The sequence below is a fragment of the Thamnophis elegans genome, chromosome 4 (assembly GCF_009769535.1).
Source record: "Thamnophis elegans isolate rThaEle1 chromosome 4, rThaEle1.pri, whole genome shotgun sequence".
In the NCBI taxonomy this organism is placed as follows: domain Eukaryota; kingdom Metazoa; phylum Chordata; class Lepidosauria; order Squamata; family Colubridae; genus Thamnophis; species Thamnophis elegans.
In genome coordinates, this window is record NC_045544.1 from 99,576,020 (window position 1) to 99,601,995 (window position 25,976).

The 25,976-nt window shown below is 38.6% G+C and overlaps 1 protein-coding gene across 1 annotated transcript in view; it reads left to right on the top strand.

The window, feature by feature from the left end:
* The window catches only part of BUB1 (BUB1 mitotic checkpoint serine/threonine kinase), a 54,308-nt gene that overhangs the window by 21,982 nt on the left and 6,350 nt on the right, over nt 1-25,976 (top strand). The window contains 9 exon segments of the mRNA XM_032216073.1: nt 1,250-1,326; nt 8,837-9,174; nt 10,266-10,318; nt 13,214-13,336; nt 15,518-15,589; nt 17,277-17,358; nt 18,151-18,235; nt 21,919-22,099; nt 25,829-25,955. Of these exon segments, the coding sequence (XP_032071964.1) occupies nt 1,250-1,326; nt 8,837-9,174; nt 10,266-10,318; nt 13,214-13,336; nt 15,518-15,589; nt 17,277-17,358; nt 18,151-18,235; nt 21,919-22,099; nt 25,829-25,955 (1,138 nt within the window).

The window sequence follows — 25,976 nt, forward strand, 5'->3', positions numbered from 1 at the left end:
CATTGCGCATTTCAATTCCCTCACATGCAGTGATTTTGCCCCTTTTTATGGATACGTGGCGCATTTTTCCATGCCAAACTGCATTGAAATATCGGTGCTGAATACTCGGACTGTGTTTGTCAATGATTGGATTTCTATTTCTGACTTTCCATAGAGTTTCAAATCATCCATATATAGTAAATGCGAAATTTTTTCAGCTTCTTTGGCTGTTTGGTAGCCTAATTTCATTTTTTTAAGATTACTGATAGTGGGATCATTGCGATGATGAAGAGAAGAGGTGAAAGTGAATCACCCTGGAAAATTCCTCGCTTGATATTAACCATTCCGTAGATCTCATTCCCTACTGCCACTCAGTTCTCCATTGTTTCATCGCCTTTTCAGTAAAGGATGTAATATTTTTGCTAATGCCAGTTGTTTCTAAGCATTTTATGATCCAACTATGTGGCAGTGAGTCAAATGCCTTTTTGTAATCAATCCAGACCATATTCAAGTTCGTTTTTCCTCTTCTTACAATTTTCTAATATCATTTTATCAATTAGAAGCTGATCTTTTGTGCCCCTGCTCCTTCTTTTGTTGCCTTTTTGCTCTACTGGCAAGATGTTGTTTGTTTCCAAATAATCCATCATGTTATCTGCAATAATGCCTGTGAGTAATTTGAAGGTTGTTGGCAAGCATGTTATTGGTCCTGTAGTTTTCAGGTGTTGTTCCTTTAGTTGCATCTTTCTGAATCAAGTATGTTTTCCAGTTGTCAACCATTCATCAATTTGGCCCTTTTGTAAAATTTCATTCAGTTGCCTGGCCAATATTGCATGTAAACTGGTCAGATATTTGAGCCAGAAACCATGTAATTGGTCCTTTCCAGGTGATGTCCAATTCTTTACCTTTTTAACTCGATTTTGACCATTATTATTATTATTATTATTATTATTATTATTATTATTATTATTATTATCATCCTTCATGTATAATCCAAGGGATTGCTAATCTTCCTTACATGGTGCCATTCAATATTCATATCCAATTATAATCATAACACTACACATTGTATACATTAGTAACATTATCATTATTTAAGCTATATCTATTATCAATACATTTCACTAAGTTTAACTAGTTTTAAATTATATTCTTCCATATATCAATCTGTATCTTTCCAATAGCAAAGCAGTCTCATATCTTCTGCCATTTGTGGTGCCAGTCCTCTAATCACCTTCTTGGTAAGCTTTGTATAGACCATTGGTTCCTAAAGTGGGCAGTACTGTCCTCTTGCGGACAGTGGGATTACTTAAAGGGGCGCTAAGAGGCAAGGGCGGCAGCAGAGGGACGGTAAGTGGACAGCCTGAGGGGGACATTCTCCCAGCGGTGTCTCAAGCAACTTTTTCTCTTGCCACGCAAGGAAGCTGAGTTTTGCCTAGAAACTTGCTGTTCCAGCAATCTGAAGGGGGCATTCTCCCAGGAGCGTCTCAGGCACTTTTCTCTCTTGCTGTGCAAGGAAGCGAAGCCAAATTTGTTTATTTAACCTCCCTCTCCAGCTTCCCCCACCCTACTACATTAAGATCCTCGCACTTCCCATTTCTGCTGGAAGCACTCAGGCCATGTGAGCGAGCAGGCGCATGAGACCCCCTCAATGATCTGAAGGGAGCCGGGAGATGCCAAACTGCACCCAGCCGTCCTCACTCCCTCGCGGCTAAGGGTGGGAGCGCCTGAGATGCCACTGGGAGATTGTCCCCCTTCGGGTTGCTGGGACAGCAAATTTCAAGGGAAAACGCAGCTGCTGGAATTGGTGTGCCTGCAACTTAATGCTCTTCAAGAATCCTGCATTATCGGGAGCAGCAGAAGAGCAGCAACGGGTGCCACTGCTACCCCTGGTGTCCAGCATCGTCCTCAGGAGCCTTGAGTTGCAGCCATTTGCATGTCTCTCCCGAGCTTCTCTCGGGAGTTGAAATGGCAGACATCACACTGGCAGATTCTCTGGATGAAAGGTAGTGAAAGGTGCAGTGACGGAGAGGCTGGACGTCCCCAGCTCTCGAGGAAACTCTTGAGGAAGGAGGCAGTGATGAGGCCCGTGGCTCACTCCCTTCATCCTTCCTCCAAGAGCTGCAGGTTGGCAGGGAAAATGAGGCGTTTTTTGCCAGCTTCCCAGCTGGCAAAACAGAAATTTTCGCCAACTGGAAAGTATGTGTGTTTTGAGAGAGAGAGTGGGGGTGAGAGAGAGAAAGAGAGAATAAAAGGAAGGAAGAGGGAGAGAGAGAGAAAGAAGAAGGAAAGAGAAAGTAAGTGGGGGAGCCAGAGACAAGAAAAAAAGAAGGAAGGAAGGAAGAGAAAGGAAGAAAATGAGAAAGACACAGAAAGAATGAATGGCCAGAAGGAAGAAAAAGAAAGGAAAGAAAGAAAGAAGAGGGAAAGAGATATAAGAAAGAAAGAAGGAGGAAGAAAGAAAGAAAAAGAAAAAGAACTTGTGATCATAATTGAGCCCAAAAGTTTGGTTGCTTAGCAAGAGCATTGTTAAATGAGTTTCACCACATTTTACAAGTTGGCCACTCCCACCGGTCACATGACTGCCAAGCCATGCCCACAAAATAGGCCATACGTACAGAATAGGTTCTAAAAAAATTTGAAACCCACCACTGGTATAGTGTATGTTTGTAACGAAGAGAGAAAAAATAATTAAGGTCATTGATCTAAAGATAAAAAACTTTAGATAAAAGACAAAAGTGTTTATTATCCATTTGGGTTTTTTACAAGAACATCTTTTTGTGTAAGTTTGTGATTATCTTAATGATATCTGTTGCAATTTTGTGCTTTGTGATAATACCTTACTGAGATTACTTCTTTCAATATCTAAAGAGGAGTTATCACTACTAAGAACAGTGAAGTAGTTACTAAATTTTACTGAGTTTACTAAGTTACTAGTTACTAAGGTTCTGATAAATGACTATCAGACTTTGAAAACCTGGTATCACTGGATCATGTTCAACAATTTGTTGAATTAACATTAACTAAAAAGGTTTTTAAATTGGATTTTGAATAAATGTGCAATTAATTGTTACAGTTTTGAATTTTACTGTTACTATCTTCCTTCTGTCGTGCAAGCCACCCAGTCACATGACCAGCCATGCCTACCAAGCCACACCCACAGAACCGGTAGTAAAAAAAATTTGAATTCCACCACTGAGGATCAGTTTGTAGCACCAAGGGGACAGTGGACTAAAAAAGTTTGGTAACCACTGGTATAGACTTCTCTTAGCAACTCCCTGCTTATAAGATCTCTCATATAATCTTGATGCCCTCTTTCTGTTTCCTTATTCAGCATATCCTTGATTGTCAGCATGTTATCAATGCTTTTGCTAATATATTTCTCTCTTTAAATCCATAGATTCTTTAGTTTTTTCTTCTTCTGTATCTTGCCCTCTGAAATAGATTTCCTTTCCATTTATTCTTCTTTCAGTATTCCATTCTTTCCATTTTCAGAGACAAACACCATAACATCGCAGGTTAATCTCTTATATTCATTTTCCACTTTGATTTTTGAGTTTCGACCACCCCTTTGCATTTGAGAGGCTTCCTCAATTTATCATCATATTTTATTGTTATGTGCTCTAAGTATTCCAGTTTTTTCTCTAGTCTTTCATATGTATTTGATAATTTCTGTATTTCTGAAGTATCTTCTGCAAACTTAAGACTCTATTTTCTTTTGAAATTGTGCCATTCTAACAAACACAGCTGCTCTAGCTTGGAAGGTTAATAAAATTAAAGCATAGATTTGCAAAGAACATTGTTTTCATTTTTCTCTGATTAGAAATATACTTCAAAGGGACATCTGTGTGCTTTCCCTTCTTTATCACTCTCTGTAGTCAAGCAGTAAAACCTTGTATTGCCAAGTCAAACAATCCGTAGAGGGGAAAAAAAGTGTTCCATTTTCAATACACAAAACTCCAATCAACAAATCCTCCCAACCCTCCGAGCAGTGTTAATACTGTTGAAAATCTAATTTCCTTTTGTATCTTTTTTGTATTCAAGTTAGAAAAAGACTCCAATCTTTAAATGAATTAGAAAAATACCCACAGCAATGAAAGAGGAAAACTTTAGTCCATAGGTTACAGAGAACAATAAAGAAAAAATAGAAGTTTCAAAAGGCTTGCATAAATTCCATCCATGAAAATAGCATTTAAAAAGTAAGATAACCACTATTCAAAACCATTCCAAATTTAAAATCCCGCCGCTTGATTCTTCTATTCTCCAATTTAGATTAATTTTAAGTTTTATAGGCAGTCTCTTTTTAAACAGTAAAAGTTCCTCACCAGCTGAATCACTTCTCTTTCCAAATCCTTCCGTTTTGGAGCCACCCTGACTTTGTCAGCCTTGGCTGGATCTTTTGTCGCCGCTTGAAGAACTTCTCTTGCTTCTTTCAGGGATTTTGCGATATCCCTGAGGTCAGCAAGATGTATTCTTCCTGTTCACCGTCTCTTCGGGATGGTTTGGGTCTGATTGGACCACCCAGCGGCAAAAAGTATTGGCTGCGGTCTCAGAGCATTGAGACTGCATGTTCATCTCGTCGTGATATGGGCTCCTCCTCCTTTTGTTTTCTATCTCTTGATTGGTTAGTAACTTAGGGACAAATATAAACTAGGAATAGTGAAGATACATTGGAAAACAGCAATGAAATCAGTAGAGTAACGCATCATAACTTTGTTCCTAAAAATAAGTCATACCGTATTTTTCAGACTATAAGATGCACCTTTTACCCCAAATAAGAGGGTGAAAATCTGGTTGCATCTTATCGTGACCCGTCAAAAAACCGCGCTCGACTAAGCCGCGCCCGATTAAACCGCGTCGCTGACGTCATCAACAGAGTGACAACAGCCCGCGCGGAGAAAGAAGGGCGCTTTAAATAGCGCTTTGAAAGCAAGCCGATTCAACTTAAGGTAGGGTTAGGTTTAGGGTTAGGTTAAGGTTAGGGTTAGGTTAGGGTTAGGATTAGGTTTAGGGTTAGGTTAAGGGTTAGGTTTAGGATTAGGTTTAGGGTTAGGTTTAAGATTAGGTTAGGGGGGGTAGGTTTAGGTTTAGGGGTTAATTTAGGTTTAGGGTTTACAGCGTGCTTCTGTTTCCGCGCTGTTGTCGCCCTGTTGATGACGTCAGCTACGCAGTTTAGTCGGACGCGGTTTAGTCGAGCGCGGTTTTGTGGTGGAACCGCATCTTATATACTGAATACAGCATTTTGGCCTCTTGAAAAACCCCGCCCCTTCACAAAAATAGACCTGCAGAGGGTTTGGGAGCCTGCAAAGTGATCCTGGGGGCTGGGGAGGGCAAAAACGAATGAAAAATGGGCTATTTTTTGCTTGTTTCCACTCCCCCCAGCTCCCAGGATCACTCTACAAGCCTCCTAAAGGCTATGCAGTCCTTTTTTGGGCAAAAAAACAGCCTGTTTTCAGCAAAATCTAGCGTTTTTTGCTCATTTCCAAGTGTCTTATACTCCGAAAAATACGGTAATTTCTCAGACTATTCATTTCTCACTTACTCGACACTCATAAATACATTAGAACTTAGGTTGTCTGCAGTTAAGTCTTATCGATTGCCAGTGAGAATAAAGTCATCAGTAATTGCCCATTGATTCGGTAGGGTGTAAATGCAAGTCCAAATCTATCTTACATACATTTACACCCTTTTAACAATGAGGCTAAGATCTCATGCCACACACAAGGGAGAAGACATTCTGGCCTGTGAATGGTAGCACTGATGTAAGATCATAGTACTTGTCCCCCCCCAATATGCCAGGTATGCCAGTCTGCAACAACTATCTTATAGTCTGCTACATTCCTGAAATTGGCACTGCCAATTATCAATTTTTTTAAATGTCTTCCGCATTCAACTTTTATTAGAACAAAACTGGATCTGAATGTTATATGTGGAGGCAGCTTGATCAGCATAGTGCAATGGAGTTTTAATGAATTCCATAGCAAATTTAGATAATGCCTTGCCCTATTCTTGTACCCAAAATGGAAGTGGAACTATTTCCTTTTTAATTAGGAAAAATTCTAGTTTTTAGATAAACTATCAACTATGTTTTTCAGAGAATCTGGATTCTATATTTTTCCTTGTTGAAAATCTTTTTTTATATAGGAGAACGTTCTGTGCTGTTGCAGTAACATAACAATCAGGATTACAATCAGGATTACTGCTCTAAATGAAGTGCCATGTAGATTTATTATGTTGAAGGCATTGGTCATGTATTTTGTGATTCCAAAAGCCTATTTTTATTGCTTTACCCATTGTTGCTGCAGATGGATGAATGGGTGCATGGATGGATATAAAATTAATAGACTAATAGAGTTCAGGGTATCGATAACAAGTGTTATTTGACATTCTGTTTTATTTTCCTGCCATGTTAGGTTAGTAAGGAATAGTTACTAAAATATATATCAGCCTTTAATGTTAAAGGAAGAGGGGGATTATTTTAACAATATAATTAATGTATGGGTCTGATACTTTCCGAGAATGAAGGACATGAGCTAATGAAAAAGAAAGAAAGTGACCTTCTTGAGCTACAGAAACTGCAGCAGAATGGACCAGCTCTCCATCTCGTCATGCCAGAAAGATGGGTTACAGCCAATTGCTCACCACGTCCTTGCTAGCTCGACGGGGGTATATTGCAATGTGATTTATTAGTATGCATGTGGTGGTGGGGTGCATTATAAATCAATATTCTCCAGTTGGTACTTTCCAGTTTTGAACTACATTTCTTAGCATCCATAGATAAGAACGGTAGATGAACTGCAGCTCCCAGTCACTTCTCCTCATGGCCATAGTGCTACCAGCTGCTATGAGACATAGCAACATCTGGACATATTGCTCCTGGAATTGAAAAAAACCCTTGTGCCTAGTATCTACCTACCATTTTTCCCCGGAGTATAAGATGCACCTTTTTTCCCCTAAAAAGAGGCTGAAAATCTGGGTGCGTCTTATACATCGAATACAGCATTTTTTTTTTGCCTCCCAAAGCCCCGCCCCTTCACAAAAATGGCTGTGCATACCCTTACGGAGGCTTTCAGAGAGTTCCTGGGGGCTGGGAGGACAGAAATGAGGGAGGCAGCACTCTATAAGCCTCCATAAGGCTATGCATGTAATTTTTTGATAAAAAATGGGCCCGTTTTTGCAAAAAAAAAGCCATTTTTTGCTCATTTTTTGGCCCCCCTTCCCCCAGGAGAACTCTGCAAGTCCCCCCAAGGCTATTCATGCCTTTAAAAAAGGGCCCGTTTTCATGAAAAACGGGACGTTTTTGGGAGGTTTGCAGAGTGCAAAAACTTTTTTTTCCTTTCGGAAAGCTCTTTAGTTAATGATTGATGAGAATTAAATTGATCAAGTGCTGTGCCAGCAGAAACAAGTCTTAGGTGCTGCAGATTGTCAGCGATTTCCTTCTCCAGCACATGGTTAAATACACCTGGAAACATCTACCTACCTACCTACTTTCTCTCTCTCCCTACTTACCTACTGTATTTCTCTCCCTCTCCCCCCTCTCTCTCCCTCCCTCCCTCCCTCTACCTACTTACTCTCTCTCTCTCCCTACCTATCTAATGTATTCTCTCTCTCTTTCTATTTCTCTCTATCTATCTCTCTACCTACCTACACCCTCTCTCTCTCCCTACCTACCTACTGTATTTCTCTCTTTCTCTCTCTTTATCCCTTTATCTACCTACCTACCTACTTACCTAACTACTCTCTCTCCTCCCTCCCTACCTCCTACTACCTACTGTATTCTCTCTTTCTCTCCCTCTCTATCCCTCTATCTACCTACCTACTTTTTTAAAAAAATTGCCTCTTCAAACCTTGCTGCGTCTTATACTCCAAAAACGTATATCCCTCTATGAAGGATTATCAAGAATGTCTACTCCATATGTCCATTCATAACAGAATTTTAACTGTAAGGACTTAAAACATTTTCAGGAGTTCTTCTAGAACTATCTACTCCAATCTATATATGTACTTTACTTGTACAAAGTAATTTTCCTGCCATTTAGTGAACATAGACAACTACAGTAGTTCCTCTAGATAAAATTATCTTTAACTGAATATACTAGCTTCCCAAGATATTCCTAACTGTTAAGTAAAAGCTAGGTTAGAATCTTGGATCCTCTTTATCAAATAGTTCTTTTTATGAGAAATAGTTGTTCTTTTAATTCAGTAAAATTAAGGAATTACTATTTGGACAGACTCCTTAATGTGTGCCCAAAAAACCCCTTTAAAATGTTTTTTTCTAATATAACTTTAAATTTATTATTTTATAATATAATGAAATACTTTTCCAATCTATGTCTTGGAATTTATATTTGAATTGTAAAACCTTTTTCAATCTGTTTCAATTTTAATTCAACTTTTCTTGATCTGGTGGCGACAGATCTGTTTGACTGTTATGAAACTAAAATTGGCTGGAGTTATAGTACAACATAGCAAGTAAATTGTAAAATATTGATAAAGTATGTTATGCATGTAATAGGTAGTGTTTCTAAAAAAAAGTGTTGCAGATAAGTTACTGACATTGCTCTATGAATACATTAAGTAGGGATCCCCAACCTCTGGGCTGTGGACCGTTGGGAACTGGGCTGCTGAAGAGACAGCTGAGCCACAAAGCTTAATTTGTGTATGTGAAGAATTTAGGTTGCAATTGTGAAATCATTCTCTTGCTGCTGCTGCTGCTACCATTACCACTGGTCCACAGAATCAAAAAGGTTGGGGACCCCTGCATTAGAGCATGGAAATCAGTAAATGATTAAGTAGACAAATGGCAAGAAGTCACTTAAAATACAAATATACAAATTTGTATTTTTCTTCATTTAATAAGGGTGATCAATGTGTACAAATGACAACAGCACAATGTTGGCCAGAATGGAGAGCGTCTTCGGTAACTCAGAGTGCTCCGAACTTGAGAACAGAGCATCAAAGTTTATCAGAAGATGCTGTAACTTCCCAGCCTATTGGAAATCACTCACAAAGTCTGCTTTCAGGAGATTGGAGTGCCTTCAACTTCTTTGACAATGAGAGCAATGTGGCCAATACCGATGAAATTCATGGACAACAGTCAGTATTTGAACCTCCAATGACAGCTCTAAGTGAGAAGCTGCACTTGAAACTCACCCTGATTTTGAAGAATGTGCAAATACTACGGACTTCAAGTCAGCAGTAATGATTCTGTCCAACCATCTCAGAAGCATACTATCTTCCATAATTGCCATGATGGAGATGTAAGTAAAGTTAGGTTTCTCAGTTCAGTTGCTTTTTTTTTATCCAGAATGAATGCTCAGTGAATGGATGGGAATTAGATTTGTTACATCTTGTGGTTGATGTATTGGTTGGATTATATCATATGAACAATTCATATGGTTTGATTAATTTTTGTTATATATAATCTAACTATTGGTATTTGTAGTTTATAACCTAGGTTACTGGTGAACCAGATCACCATAACTTGTCCAACAAACCCTGGTTAAGCAAGCCATAATTTAATATGTGCAGTGCTGCAGCTGGGGATGTTAGATAACCATATCTTAATTAGCTGGGATAGGAATGAACTGTTGATCTCTGACATTTGTATTCCTAAGATCTTAATTTATCACAATTAGTATTAGCAACAATCAACCTGATGCATGTGAACCTATTCTGCACTATATGCCACTGTATGTGGTAGGAGATGTGTATGAATATGATTTGCTCTATTTCAGATATTTGAAATCCAATATTAAGCTCATTGTTAAAATATTGAAATATTAAATTTAAGGCATCCAAGCTGACGTAGGCATTTGTTTATTTTTTAATCTATAGGCTACCTGACTCCTAAACAATTCTGAGTAGCTCACAACTAAAACAACTAAAAGAGAACAGCCACTAGAAGAATACAATACCAAACAACAAACCCCCAAACCAAACGGTCAAAATAACAACAAACAAAACAAAGGGCACCACAATCAACTTGCTCCTTAAGTCAAAGATTCTTTTAGTGACAACAGATGATTAACGGGTCTTTTAGAACTTGTATTCCATTCTTGATAAAAGTCAGTCTGGTAGTCTGATGAATGCTTCTACATTTTATGTAATGCAGAACGACAACCACTTCTAGCACTTAGAGTAAGATCTTATTTGTGGACAACCATGCCACATTTTAAAGCACGCTTTACTCTCTACCTCTCCATCTCCCCCTCCTCTCCTCTGTGTTGTGTGTGTGTGTGTGTGACATTTCAGTAAAATTTTATTTATGTGATTATTTTTCTGGGCAGGCACATAAATCCTTCAAATCAGAAAGAGCAGCATTCCATGGAGATGAGAGACGGTAATAATTTTCTTGCTTTCTTAATATTCTGTGAGTGCTCTAATGGGTTACTAATCCATACTTAGGAGATTGTACAAGGTACAATTGTCTCTGCAGTAGTCTTTTGCAGCTTGTAGTCTGAGATCTAAAAATGGTCAAGATCCTATTTAGCCACGTTTTCTAAGCCGCGTGCATGCATGCAAGCCACACTCACGAGCAAAGCGCATGCACGGAGACCACACACATGCACGGAAGGCGCACAATCACAATTTTGGTGTGCGGCGAACAGGTGGTAAAATTATATGAAACCAACCTTGCAGTGTCATGGTGTCAGAAGGGATCTCACAGAATGTACAGTCAAATCTCTGCCCAACGCAGAAATCTTCATATCATCCCAAGCCAAAAAAAAACAAACCTGCCCAACCTTTCTCTGAGGATGCACATTGAGGATTCCAGGAAGCAGCTGTTTCATTGTTTATTTATGTAAGAAACATACATCAACTCTTATTCTAAGCAATTTAAAGAAACCAATGAAAACAAGGCACCAGACCAATAATTCTAGTAGTCTCCTGACTCAGTCCCCATTCTAACCCATATTAGAAGGGGAAGAGTCAGATCTGGAAAGCTAAAAGAATAGGACCCCATGACTCAGGTGAGTCTATTCTAAAGAGCTGAGACAGTTACCGAAAAGGCATATCTCCAAGGTCATAGCATTTAAGAGAAGGGCTTAGAGTCCACCTACCCTATCTGACCAAGTGGGAAGGAAAGATTAAAACTCAGACACATGGCATGTAAGGCTTGAAAGGCGATAACCAGCATGTTGAATTCATAATGCAAATTCTGGTCACTTAAATACTTCATCATTTTGGGAGCTATCCTTTTAAAAGGGGGGGGGCATATCAAGCTAAAATTCAAAGAAATTTCCTTTTTTAACACTCTTTCTTCCATTGTTATTGTTGATCAAATGTGCATTAGGTAATAATAATAATAATAATAATAACAACAACAACACAGCAACAATATAATAATAATAATCACCATCAGTCAATGCAAAAAGCCACACTGCTTGGATCTGCACGCATATTGCGAAATACATTATGACGTCCTAGGCCCCTGGGTGGGCCCGACTAGTAACCAATGCCAAATCCGGCGAAACAACTGGCCGCTGTGATACAATTGTATAATAATAAGCTGAAAAATTTCGCATTTATTATATATGGATGATTTGAAACTCTATGGAAAGTCAGAAATAGAATCCAATCACTGACAAACACAGTCCGAGTATTCAGCACCGATATTTCAATGCAGTTTGGCATGTAAAAATGTGCCACTGTATCCATAAAAAGGAGCAAATTCACTACATGAGGGAATTGAAATGCCCAGTGGCCAACTAATTAAATGCAACAAAAATATTTAGGCATTCTGCAGTTGGTAACATCAAGCATGGAGAAGTAAAACTATGTCGCGAGAGGACACAACAGAGTAGGAAAATTTTGAAATCTAAATTGAATGATGAAATACAATCAAGGCCATAAATACCTGGGCAATACCAGTTTATAAGATACACTGGTATAGTTAACTGGACACAAGCTGATTTGGACATTTTGGACCGAAAAAGCAATACCAGTTATAAGATACCAGCTGGTATAGTTACTGGACACAAGCTGATTTGGACATTTTGGACAAAAAACGAGATTGTGCACTACAGTTTACATCCACGTGATGATACTGATAGACTATACCTGCCCCGAAAATCAGGTGGCAGAGGATTACAAGTGAAGCAAACAGTTGAAGAAGAAAAACATCCACTGGCTGATTATTTAAAAGAAAGTCAAGAACATCTATTAATCGAAGTAAAGAACAAAAATCTACTGAAGGCCCAACAGACGAAACAAGAATACAGAAAAGATGTGATAAAATCAAGAATGGAGAGTTGGCAGAACAAAGCACTGCATGGCCAATTTCTGGGAAAAATAAAATAAAGTGGACAGTGAACAAACTTGGTTATGGTTAACAACAGGTACATTAAAGAAAGAAACAGAGTCACTAATCCTGGCTGTGCAAGAACAAGCTATCCGCACAAATGCCATTAAGGCCAAAATCGAAAAATCCTCTGATGATGCCAAATGCAGACTTTGCAAAGAAGCTGATGAAACTGTTGATCACATACTCAGCTGCTGTAAAAAAATCGCACAGACTGTTTATAAATTGCGGCACAATTCAGTAGCACAAATGATCCATTGGAATTTGTGCAAAAATTATAATATTAAAACAGCAACAAACTGGTGGGAACATCAGCCTGAAAAAGTCACCGAAAATCAGATGGTCAAGATCTTGTGGGATTTCCGTATACAAACGGAAAAATATTGGCGCATAATACACCAGACATCACACTGGTTGAGAAAAATAAGGTCACAATCATAGACATCGCAATACCAGGTGATAGCAGGGCGCCGAGAAGGAACATGAAAAATCGCAAAATACCAGGACTTAAAAATCGAAATTCAACAACTATGGCACAAACTAGCAGTGGTAATTCCAGTGGTAATTGGCACACTGGGTGCTATTCCAAAAGCACTGGAATTACATTTAAAACAGTTAAAATTGACAAAATCCCATCAGTCAAATGCAAAAAGCCGCACTGCTTGGATCTGCACGCATATTACGAAAATACGTTACAACGTCCTAGGCCCCTGGGTGGGGCCCGACTAGTAACCAATGCCAAATCCGGCAAAACAACTGGCCGCTGTGATACAATTCTGTTGTGATGATGATGATGATAACAATAAATAATAATTGTACAACAACAACAACAACAATAATAATAATAATATAATAATAATAATCTGTAGCTGTTCCTATAAATTTAAACCTCTGTGCTTCTGTCAAATTCTCATACTGTATTTTTGGTACCAGATAACAGAAATACGTCAGGCTTTTTCGATCAACGTCATATGACTCTAAATGCCTCAAGCATAATACAAGCAACCCCATCTAAAGTGCAGCCTTCTCCTACTGTTCACACAAAAGAAGCCTTGGGTAAGTATAAGCCTGTTTTTTAAAAACAGAAATAAAACAATACAAAACCTGGGGGCCATTTATTTTGATAGACTCTTAGATTTAATTTTATATGCTTAACATTGATAAGTATGCTTGAATAAACCTTATGGGTGAATAGTTAGCTGCCTTACAGTGCACACAATGTGGATGTTCAGGAAAGAATTCTGGAAGTGGTGGTTAGGTAGATTAGAAAGGACACATGTTTATAAAGTTTTATGCAATACTTTCAATAAAATGGCCGTACTTCATTGCAATATCCATACATACAATTTGTGCCTGTAAGCAACTTATTCATAATTCACAAGTAATATCAGGTCTTCAATTTCCAGAATAATTGGCCCATAAATTTATTTTTCCAATGTTGAAGGACTAGTCTCACTAGACTCATAGCAATAAAAGGACATGGAGAATCCACTTCTGCTATCTAGCAATTTTCTAATATTGTTGGTATATCCATCTAAGGTATATATGTCAAAAGAATAGGAATGTCTAAAAGCATTAAACCCTGTCTGAAAGTCTAATGTAAATAAATCTTCACAGAATATAAGAATGTTAGAATATACATGTTTGTTTTACTTTTTTCTGTTTAATTAAAAGCAAAACATTAAAAATAATTAGAACAAGCAACTTCTTTGCCCCAAAAAGCTATAAAGTTCTTCCTGTTCTTTCTTTCTTAGTAGATCTTATCAGAAAATGTAGCTAAACATATTGTTCTCTTTCTCCATATTTGCTACATCTGTTATCCAGTACTGAGTTGCAAAGAAAGGGTAGATTGGAAATGATAATTTTGTGTGCACTTTGTTAGAGTTCCACATCTAACATACTAAGTAAATTTGCCAATATTTATGTATGTACATATAGTTTCAATATGTATCTTGATTGAACTAATAAGGAACTATTCAACTAATAAAAAGCACACTTATAATCCATAAATACATTTAAATAACCATGACAAAACTTGATAAAAAATGTGAGTTAATTAACCAGTTTTTATTTTATTTTAAAAAGCCACATGAAAAATATGTATTTACCACATGAAAATATGGTCTATATTTTTCAGCTGGAAAAGTAGGTTTAGCTGGTAACCTATTTTTACCTTGCACATTACTTTCATGTAGATTGCAATTAAGACAATTAAAATATCCTAAAATAGCAAATGTCATTATAAGGAATTTAAGCTGTAATGGTGTGGCTAACAAGGAAGACCTTATTTGCTGAAAGTGAAAATAGATGCTGACAAGAATACATACCATCTAGTACACAGGTGTTAAACTCGCTGTGTCATGTTGCCGTCATGTGATGTATTGCAATGTTTTTCCCTTCACGGAGCTGAGTTGGGCATGGCCTGCACGTGATGCATCTGGGCCAAGGCCTGCCAGTTTGACACCCCTGATTTGATAGAAGCAATTAATTACAATTTTATGTTAATTCCTTGAATCACAATAATAATCTAGATTATGCAGGAAAACCTGGAGTTAAATGATTTATATGTAGCTAATTGTCTCTTCATTTCTCCTATCTCTGACTCCACTTTATTTTAGTACTGGCAGTCCTTAACTTACAACTATTTATTTAACAATTGTGCAGAATCAAAAATGGCCTTGGACTGTCACAAAACATTGCACCAACACCCCAACGTGATTGCAATCCAGGTGTTTGGCAAACCTGTTCACACTTACAACAGGTTGCCAAGCGCCCCAGAATCATGTGACCACAATCACATTATGGTTTAGAACAGTGGTTCCCAACCTTTTTTTGGCCATGCCCTACCTAAGCATCTCTAAAATCCTGATGTCCCCCTTGTGACATATATTCTTACTTTATTCAAAAGGTGAACTCTACTCACGCAGAGGAAGCCTAAAAGGCCATTAACTTGGTTTAAACAAGGTTCAAGTTGCCCCCATTAAAATCAAAATGCCCCCCTGTGGGGCCTGGGCCTCTCTTTGGGAACCACTGGTTTAGAGCAATATATGAGCTCAGCCTGCATGTAAACCTACTGAGAACTCCTATTAGGATTAAAACACAACCTTGGACTTGGGTGTTCATGAATTGAAACCAAAGGTTTAAATACCTCCAATGGTTTTGCCTTACTAAGTGTTCTTGGATTTTTTTTTTTTACTTTACCTATCCTTTACTTTGAATTTTCTTTGACTTACCAAGGGTTCATCATGGACATGTTTCAAGTGACTTCTCTAAAAGATACCACTATACTTTCAGAAGATGAGGAAGAATGTTGAAGCTCTCTTCAGAAACAAAGGTAAATATCATTATCTACAAATGATACATTATCTTCCCATTGGTCTTCCTCAGTTTGGGAATCTCCACATGGGTTGGGACTATAGCTTCCATTAATGCTGGCAGCATAGCTGCTAAGTGAAACTGGAGATGCCTCATATAAATTTGGAGCCCCAGGTTCTGCAAATGCTCAAGAATTTGTCTTGGATTATAAAATTTGTTAGGCAGACATAATTGGAATAATCTCTGCCTAAGTGATTTCAAGATGCTAAAGCTGAATGATCTAAAACAATAGATGGGAGTTCTTTTCTTCCCTGCCTCATTATTATTAAAATATAAATTTATTCTGAGCAGTGGGAGGAGCTCCCTTGTGAGCTGCAGAACAGATCCAATAAAGATGCATTTCATATTCTTTATATTAACAAAAGTGAGGATTAATTTTAAATATAGCTGAGGATTATTAATAAGTAGGAGTCCAATATCATAATATTAGCAAGGGTATGTTTTTATCTCTTAGTTTCTTGTAGAGAAACCTTTGGGATATATACATGACTAATGCTGGCTTTTTAGAGAGAATTAAAAATAAATGCCTATGATGAGAACATTATATATCTAACTTAATCAGAATATATGTTTATGTTTATATTTTGAAGTGAAGGATACTTATTTAGTTGCTGACTTGTGCTTATATGCCATTCCAATCATATGCAATGGATTAGCTAACATTCCTTCATGCTCTACCAAAATTAAAAGCAATGAAAAATGAAACAAAATTGGACAAAAGGATCAAGGACAACAATCAACAAACAACCAAATATTTCCACTGAAGGAAAAAATAAATTCTAATGAGCCTCTAAAGACCTGATTTTAATGGCTTTTTAGAATTTTAATTGGATGAGAGGGACAACCTGAACACTGGGAGATGCTATTGTAGAGGAGGGAACAGCAACAGGGAAGGTGGTACCTTATAGAAGCAGTTTTTAGGAGTAGAGTTCTGGTGGACGTCCCCCCTTCCAGTTCTTAGGGAACATGCAAGTACTAATGGGAGAAAGTGGTCTTGAATATACCAGGCCCTGAATCATGTGGGGCATGGATACCCAATCTTTTTGCTTCCTGGTTGCACTGAGTGAAGAGGCGTTATCTGGGGCCGCATATAAAATATTTAATACAGTTAATGTATATGAATAATAAAACTTCCTTTATTTTTAATTTTTTTTATTACATCTTGTGGAGTTGCAGGTTGGACATGCTTAATGTAGGGTTTTAAAGATCACAACAAGCATTTTCCATCGCCCACAGGAGCCAACTATAAACACTGTCCAATTTTAGTTATAGATAGGTCATGCTCCCCCATGCTGAACTGGTTTGCAGTTTTAGCATCCTCTTGGATCCACCGCTATTGTTTGACTATCAGGGAGCTCCTGAGATCAGGGAGAGTTTTACACAATTAGATCTGTGTACCAGTTCAGATAATTCTTGTATCAGGAGATTCTCACAATTACCTATGTGACTTCAACTGTAGCTTGATTTACAGTTTGTAGACCACTTGGAAGCGCTTCAGAGGGCTCGGGAGGCAACAGCTCAAGCAGTTACAAGATATATACATTTTGCCTATGTGAGACTTCAGTCAGAAGCAGGGAAAACATAAACCTATCACATCTTTCCTTTTCGGTTCCCCTTTTAGATCCAGTTGAAGCTGTCAGCATTAAGCCTAGTGTTCCTGCTGCATTATCTGCTTTTACAATTTTTGAAGATGAGAATATGGAGTAAGTTGAAAATCATCAGATAGCCTTGTAAAGAAATCATTATGCAATTACCACAAAGAATGCTCTATAATTGAGATTAGTTTGTATTAGATTGCACCTTAAGCCTATTTGTACATTCTGCAATGAAAACTGTTACTAGCACATCTAGTATCTATGCTGTTGAATGAAGATTCCAGTTTCTCTTTAATCATTTTTATCAGTTCCCCTTTTCTTCAATTTCTTGCATCACAAACTATGGAAAAGGGTCACCCTTTGATTCTCGAAAGAGATAATGTGTCCTGTACTTGTATTATACTATGTATTGTTACAGCTAGCTGATTTTGGCTCATCTTGAAAAAGCTATGAAAGGACAAACAGTGATTGGATGAGAAATCCTACCTAACTATTTAAGAAACTGAGAATGTAGACTAGACTGAGAAGCTAAAAAAGAAAATTTTGAAATAAGGCAGTGGTGACTCACTATGCTATTGTCAAGAAAACAATATTCTTGTACTCAAGAATGTTGATTACAATTTCCCTGTAATCAATTATTTGCGCAGGAATTTTAGGCAACCTGGGATCCCTCCAGATGTTTTGGGCAGCTCTTGTAAATCTCTTATCATTGGCTTGTGTTGGTACATGAGAGTCTAAAACATCTTGAGGACTTACAAATTACCTATTCTTGATCTATTAGATTCTGTTGTAGCAGATCTGATTTCCGGAAAATAATTGTTCTCATGGTGAGTTAAATCAATTGTACGTAAAATGTTTCATTTGAAAAATGACCCTGAATGTTGTTCTTTTAATTTTTAGAGTCCTGCAGTCAGTCCCAAAGTCGACATCTATCAAAGTGTTTGGTGAACGTCCCAGAGACACTTTGACTGTTTCTAAACCAAGAGTAAGCAAATTGCCTTTAAATGTTTTTTGTTTATATGTATGTATGTATGTGTGTGTGTGTATATGTGTGTGTGTGTGTGTGTGTGTGTGGTATATATATATATATATTTGTTATATTTGTGCTGATAAATAAATAAAGGGAGACTAGTATAGATCTATTTCAAGCTATTTAGCTCTCATCAGCTAGCCATACCCTTGCTGGGAATCGAACCTGTGCTCTTTGCCTCTTAGAGCTCGACTCCTTATCAGCCAGGCCAGGGTGAAAGGTATATATTTAAAGTCACAACCCCTGGTATGCCCAAATATGGGAGGAAGATCACACTTCCATTCTCTGTCCTTCGGCTCGTCACAAGAGACCATCCAGACAGAAACCCAATATTTTTTTACTGTTGCCTTTTTGTTACATTTGTTATATTTGTGCTGATAAATAAATAAAGGGCTCAATGGTTAACACATCTGCCTAAGAGGCAATAGAGCACAGGTTCGATTCCCAGCAAGGGTATGGCTAGCTGATGAGAGCTAAATAGCTTGAAATAGATCTATCTAGTCTCCCTTTATTTATTTATCAGCACAAATATAACAAATGTAACAAAAAGGCAACAGTAAAAAAATATTGGGTTTCTGTCTGGATGGTCTCTTGTGACGAGCCGAAGGACAGAGAGTGGAAGTGTGATCTTCCTCCCATATTTGGGCATACCAGGGGTTGTGACTTTAAATATATATATATATATATATATGTCTCTAGTTATTCGGGTTTTCTCCCGTGTAAAATTGGGATGTCTTGGCGACGTTTCGACGAAGTCTCATTCGTCATCTTCAGGCTACTTCAGGCTTGGTGCTTCCAGGAGCAATGTGAGATCTCGGCTGTTTCTTCCTTTTAACTGCCAGTGGGAGTTTGAACTGATTGGGTGGGAGCTTGGCTGTGTCCTGATTGGGTGGAGGTGTGTCCTGATTGGGTGGAGGTGTGTTCTGATTGTTTGGGGGTTTGTGTTTCATGTAAGGATAGGAGGGGTTTAAAGAGGCTAATTGTGCATTTGCAGTCTGGCTTCTGGTCCTCGGTCGTGCCTCCTCATCAGTTTGTGACTGCAAATGCACAATTAGCCTCTTTGAACCCTCCTATCCTTACATGAAACACAAACCCCCAATCAGAACACACCTCCACCCAATCAGGACACACCTCCACCCAATCAGGACACAGCCAAGCTCCCACCCAATCAGTTCAAACTCCCACTGGCAGTTAAAAGGAAGAAACAGCCGAGATCTCACATTGCTCCTGGAAGCACCAAGCCTGAAGTAGCCTGAAGGTGACGAATGAGACTTCGTCGAAACGTCGCCAAGACATCTCCAATTTTACGCGGGAGAAAACCCGAATAACTAGAGACCTACATACTAACACCCGCGAAAACCTCAGAAAACCACACATACATACATACATACATACATACATACATACATAATGTATATCAGAATTAGAAAAATAAACATTGAAAAGAATAACAAAAAAGAAAAAATGCAAAACATAAATTTGTGTATGTGTACATATACACACACACGCAAATACATATCCTGTAGTCTTTAACCTTAATTGGGATTGATATAATGGTCTCCGTTCTTATTTCAGTGTTTCTCAGCCTTAGCCGTGTTAAGATGGGTGGACTTCAACTTCAGTGCTGGCTGGGGAATTCTAGGAATTGAAGTCAACCCATCTTAACATGGCTAAGGTTGAGAAATACTGCCTTATTCCATTCTGTCTTAAATAAAATTTAAATATCAGTTTGTCTTACTAGTAACAGATATTCTTAAAAATGGTGAGCTTTGTGGTCTGATAAGTTTTAGTGATCCCTTCTAATAACTTACATGTCTTTGAAGCTGAAAATATTGCTGATCCAAACTGAGATAATAATAAAAATTGCAATTGTGAGCATTGTCAGGGAGTGACAACTGACAAACAATGTATCTTTTAACACAGAAAAGGATAAAAACACATTATCATCCACAGGTTGATCTAATCTATAAAAATACTATCATCCATCCAGTTCTTTCATAAAACTATTTTTAAATCATATTTGAAGACTGAGTTATTCAATAGCATCAATTTAGCATGAGAAAAAGGATAGAAACATATTTTTCCAAAAAATAATATGCTACAGTTTGTGAATCAACATAAAGAGGAATGCCAGACATAGCAAATCTATTACATTTTGAATCCAAAACAACTCAATAAGAAGATTTATATTCAAATACTACTAAAGGGTCCAGGAAAGAGAATTTGCACTAAGTGAAGACATCAAGTTCAAATAGTATGCTTTATGCAATAATTCAAGATTCAGAAAATCCAAATACCTCTCTTTGAGCTGCGGTGGCACAATTGTTAGAATGCAGTACTGCAGGCTACTTCTGCTGCTTGCAATTTGGCAGTTCGAATCTCACCAGGCTCAAGGTTGACTCAGCCTTCCATCCTTTTGAGGTGGGTAAAATGAGGACCTGGATTGTTGGGGGCAATATACTGATTCTGTAAACCCCTTAGAGGGTCTGGAAAGCACTGTGAAGCGGTATATAAGTCTAAGTGCTATTGCTATTTAACTGACAATTGCATCATTTTTAAAGATAACTTTAGAATTAAAGAACCCCATAAAATTTATAAAATACTGTGTTGAATTTTTTGAACATATTTCGAAATATATGTATAGGGATTTCACACAAGTTATAAATTATTATGGGAATTATATTCAATGAAGAATGCTTATCTTATCCTAAGAGTAAGATTAAATAATTCCCACTTATCAATATCCAGAATCCTTTACTTGAGTATATCTTAATTCAGGGTAGGTATTTGAAAAATACTGCTTGGTATCAGAATATCTGTGTAATTGATTAATTTTACATATATGCTGCGTATATGAGGGCATACAATAGAGACAAAAGTGGTTGTCCTGTTAGCTCATTGGGACCTTGATAAAGGAACGTTGTTTTGTCTTTTAGATCTCTTTTGAATGGAACTTCAAAAAACATTTCCCCTTCCATATAGGAAAAAAGATGCACCTTATGGAATAATTAAGATTATCACAGTGTTGAACTTGATCAGGGAGACTTAGATTCACACCTTTACGAGGGTTGCAAGGCAAATGCTCTTTTTTAAGCACAAATCAACCTGTTGGAGTCATTGTGGGGATAAAATTAGAGGGGACTCCAATATTAGCCATCTTTTAAAGTATTTTTTATTAAAGTTTTACAAAGGACATAGAAACTAACACAACTTAATAAAAGTGAGAAAAGAACAAGGCAGAAGAACGACAAAAACTCAGGAAGAAAAAGAAACAGATGCTTGTGATTTCTTTTGAAGCAAATATAAATACACTTACTGTATGAGTACAAAAGAAAGCTCATTCTTTTATGTTATCCAGCTTTTTTACTAATAATCAAAATTGTAAATCATAAATCACATTTTCTAGTTAATGCAAAAAGTCTATGAGGTCATCCATAAAGGGAGATATTGTTTGTTCTCTAAGCAAAGAAATTAATTTAGCCATCTCTGCAAGTTCCATCATTTTTTCCACTTCTGACTATAGATATATATATACATAGCCTTGCTGCAGTTACACACACACACACACACTCTTCAGCCGTCTTGTGTGTTTAGAGAAGAAAAATGATGTTGATGATGATTTTGGTTTTCCCCTTTAGGATGAAAGCCAGCCAGCAGAGGGCCTGACAAGTGACTATACGGTATGGGCTAACCCATGTAACCAAACTTTTGCTCCATGTCTGAAAAGCCCAGGAGATTTCATTCAAGCTGCTCACCTTGCCTCCTCTACACCATTCAATACCATTTCAGTGCCTTTAGCCCAAGAGATGCAAGCTAGAGGTAAAATGTTGCATTAGGAAGTACATTTGCTATAATGTGGGACAATACATAATTGTAATGCTTTCTTAGACTAACGTGAATGAAGAGGTAATCCACATAGCGTCTGAGAAAAGTTTATGGGTCGTTCTTTTACAACCATTCATTTAGCAACTGTTTGAAATTAAAATTGATGCTGAAAACAGTGATTTTGATCTTGCACTTATGAGTGTCATGGCATCCTTGAAGTCATGTGATCAAATTGGGGCACTTGGCAATTGGCATTGTTTATACCAGTTGAGCATCCCGAGGTCACATGTTGATTAGCTACTTTTCCAGCTGGCTTCTGACAAGCACAGTCAATGAGGGGAGCTGGATTCACTTAATGGCCATGGAATTTGCTTATTGAATAAAAAGGTGAAATCAGATCTGACTCACTTAATAACCACTTAGTGATGGAAGGTAGTGGTGGGATTCATTTTTTTTAACTACCATTTCTGTGGGCGTGGCATGGCTTGGTGGGCGTAGCAGGGGAAGGATACTCTAAAATCTCCATTCCTACCCCACTCCAGAGGAAGGTTATTGCAAAATACCCATTTCCTCCCAATCAACTTGGACTCGGGAGGCAGAGAATAGATGGGGGTGAGGCCAGTCAGAGGTGGTATTTACCAGTTTTCCAAATTACTCAAAATTCCCGCTACCGGTTCTCCAAACTAGTTAGAACCTGCTGATGGAAGGTCTCTACCTCTACTATTAATTATAGTACTGTATGACTTGTTTTTAAATTTATCGATAGCCAGGTTTTGTTTTTTAATTGTTAGATTATTGTTTTGTACAAATAATCCTTGGTTAAGAACAGTAAGTGGGACTGGATTTTCATCCCTAAACAATGTGGTCATAAAGCACAACATCTAGGGGTGGGATGGTGGGAGGACCTGTAAGTGGTTGTTGCTAATGGTGGGAGGATATGCAGGTGGCTATTGTGACTCTGCATAAATGCATTCAGGCAGGGACATGCTACAAAGTATGAGATTCCGGGTTCTTATGCTCCATAACTGAGCTCCTAAGGATAAAAGTGGCAGGAGTGGGAATGATTTGCAAACTTCCCTGCTGGCTTCCTCATTGCCTTGGCTTTTGGGAAGCCGGTAGGGAAAGTTGCAAATAGTGATCATGTAACTGTGGGACACTGTAACCATTCTAAGTGCAGGCTAGTTGCCAAGTGCCTGGATCACGATCATGTGACTATTGGGGTGCTGGGATGGCCTGAACTTTGAAGTCTGGTCATTAAGAACTATTTGTTCTACGCCATTGTAACTTAGAACAGTTGCTGAATGTGGTTGTTAACAGAGGACTTTCTGTATTGAATTTGCAAGCCATCTCAAATATTTTAGAGAGGAAAGATCAAAGTAGAAAATACTTACTGTATTTTTCGAAGTATAAGATACAACTTTTTGCCTCAAAAAGAGCCTGAAAATCTGGGTGGGTCTTATACATCGAATACGGCAATTTTTTGTCTCTCGAAGCCTCACCCCTTCACCAAAATGGCTGTGCATACCCTTATGGAGGCTTTCAGAGAGCTCCTGGGAGCTGGGGAGGGCAGAAATAAGCAAAAAATGGGTCGTTTGGGGGAGGTTTGCAGAGTGCAAAAACTCTCCCCCCCCCTTTGAAAAGCTCTTTAAATGATTGATGAGAATTACATTGATCAAGTGCTGTGCCAGCAGAAAGAAGTCTTAGGTGCTGCAGATTGTCAGTGATTTCCTTCTCCAGCACATGAATAAATACACCTGGAAACATCTACCTACTCTCTCTCTCCCTACATATCTACTGTATTTCTCTCTGTCTCCCCCCCCCTCTATCTACCAACTTACCTACCTACTCCCTCCCTCTCCCTACCTCTCTACTGTATTTCTCTCTCTCTATCCCTCTACCTACCTACACCCTCTCTCTTTCGCTACCTACCTACTGGATTTCTCTCTCTCTCTCCCTCCCTACCTTCCTCCCTTTTACCTACCTACCTACCTACCAGTGACGTGGGTGAGGTTTATGGCTGATGAGGCACTGACACAGTGGTGGGTTTCAAATTTTTTTAGACTTGTGGACTTCAACTCCCAGAATTCCACAGCCAGGCATGCTCAGTTCTGATTTAAAGCGACAGCATGTTTTTCTCCTTTGTGAAAAGTTTCCTTCATTCTTTTTCTTCCCCCTCCCCCTCCTTCCTCCCTCTCTCCCTCCCTCCCCCCTCTCTCAAACAGACACACGCACACAGAGAAGTTGGATTGGACTATCTCTCCTACCCCCTTCCCTCTCTCTCACTCACTCACTCTCTCTCAAACAAACACAAACACAGAAGTTGGATTGGATATTTTCCAATGGCTTGAAAGCAACTCCTCTGCCATACCCCCAACCCCCATTCCCCTGCTGCCTTCCCAAACACCTCCACCATTGCAAATGCAGCCTGCTGTCTGGGTAGGAAATGCCTGAAACGCAATAAAGCCTACCCACTCACTCAGCTCCTGCTGGCAGGCTGGGGTGAGAGAAGAGGTAGAGAAGCCAGAGGGGAGCCGATCCGAGCCTTTGATTACAAGCGGAGCCACATTGTCTTTTCAAATTTGTAATCAGTGAAGCTGGGCTTATATAGTTTTATCCAGCTGTGTGTGTGTGTGTGTGTGTGTGTGTGTGTAAAAGACAACGTGGCTCTGCCTGCAATCAAACTACACTTGGGGAGGGATCTACACTTGAGGATAAAGTTTGAATTCCTCCCCCTCCCTCCAACCCACACGTTCCTTTTCCAGCTGTTTCAGAGAGGATTTCAACTCTGCTCTTGCCTGTTATCATGAAAAGAAAAAAAATGTAAAAGGAAAAAGGCAAGAGCTGAGGTCAGGCTGAGCTAGTTGCTGCCAGAGTCACCCTGGATGACTCTGCTTAACTGTTTAAAAAAGCCTCTAAAAAGTGCCCTCTAGAGGAGGCAGGAGAACGAGGTGCCTCATCTACGTCAGGAATTTTTAGGCTTTTAACCCTTGCTTAATTCTGCTCGAGTGATCATAAAACGCCTAAAGTCAGACTAGATGAGGCATGTCGTTCTCCTGCTTCCTCCTGTAGAGGGCGCTTTTTTAGAGGCTTTTTTAAACAGTTAAGCAGTCTCATCCAGGGTGACTCTGGCAGCAACTAGCTCATCCTGACCTCAGCTCTTGCCTTTTTCTTTTTACATGCTTTTTTCTTTTCATGATGACAGTGGTGAGGCTCTGCCTCCCCTGACTGCACGTCCCTGGTACCTACCTAACTATCCTCTCTCCCTACCTACCTACTGTATTTCTCTTTCTCTCCCTCTCTATTGCTCTATCTACCTACTTTTTTTGAAAAAAACTGCCTCTTCAAAACCTTGGTGCATCTTATACTCCGGTGCATCTTATACTCCGAAAAAATCATAAGTTCCTGCTTCTTAACAGGGAATGGGCCTTCTTGCTTCCCAGTGCCTACGAATATGTATTTCATTGGCTCTGGAACTTGATGTTGGTTGTCTCCAGTCTGGTTCCTCTCCAGATGTGTGGACAATTCCAAAGAATTCCCCAATCAGCATGGCAATTGCTGAGTTTGGGGGGGAATTGAAACCCAAACATCTGAAGAGTGGTACTCTTCTCTGTTTTTTCTCGTTTGGGTTCAACTCTCCAGATTTTAATAATGCCTATCATTAAGGATTTCTTGTACTTTCCTGATTATTTTCAGTATCTTGACTATTTTTATTGTCTTACAAAGTCTTTGAGAACCCTTGGGATGAGAGTTTAATCTTCCAGCTTCTGTCCAGGGTGCCAAAACCAATAAGTGCTTATCCCAATACTTTCCAGTGGGCATCAAATCTTCCAGTTGTCAGACCAAAACTATTGTCACATTAGGTAAGTCCCAT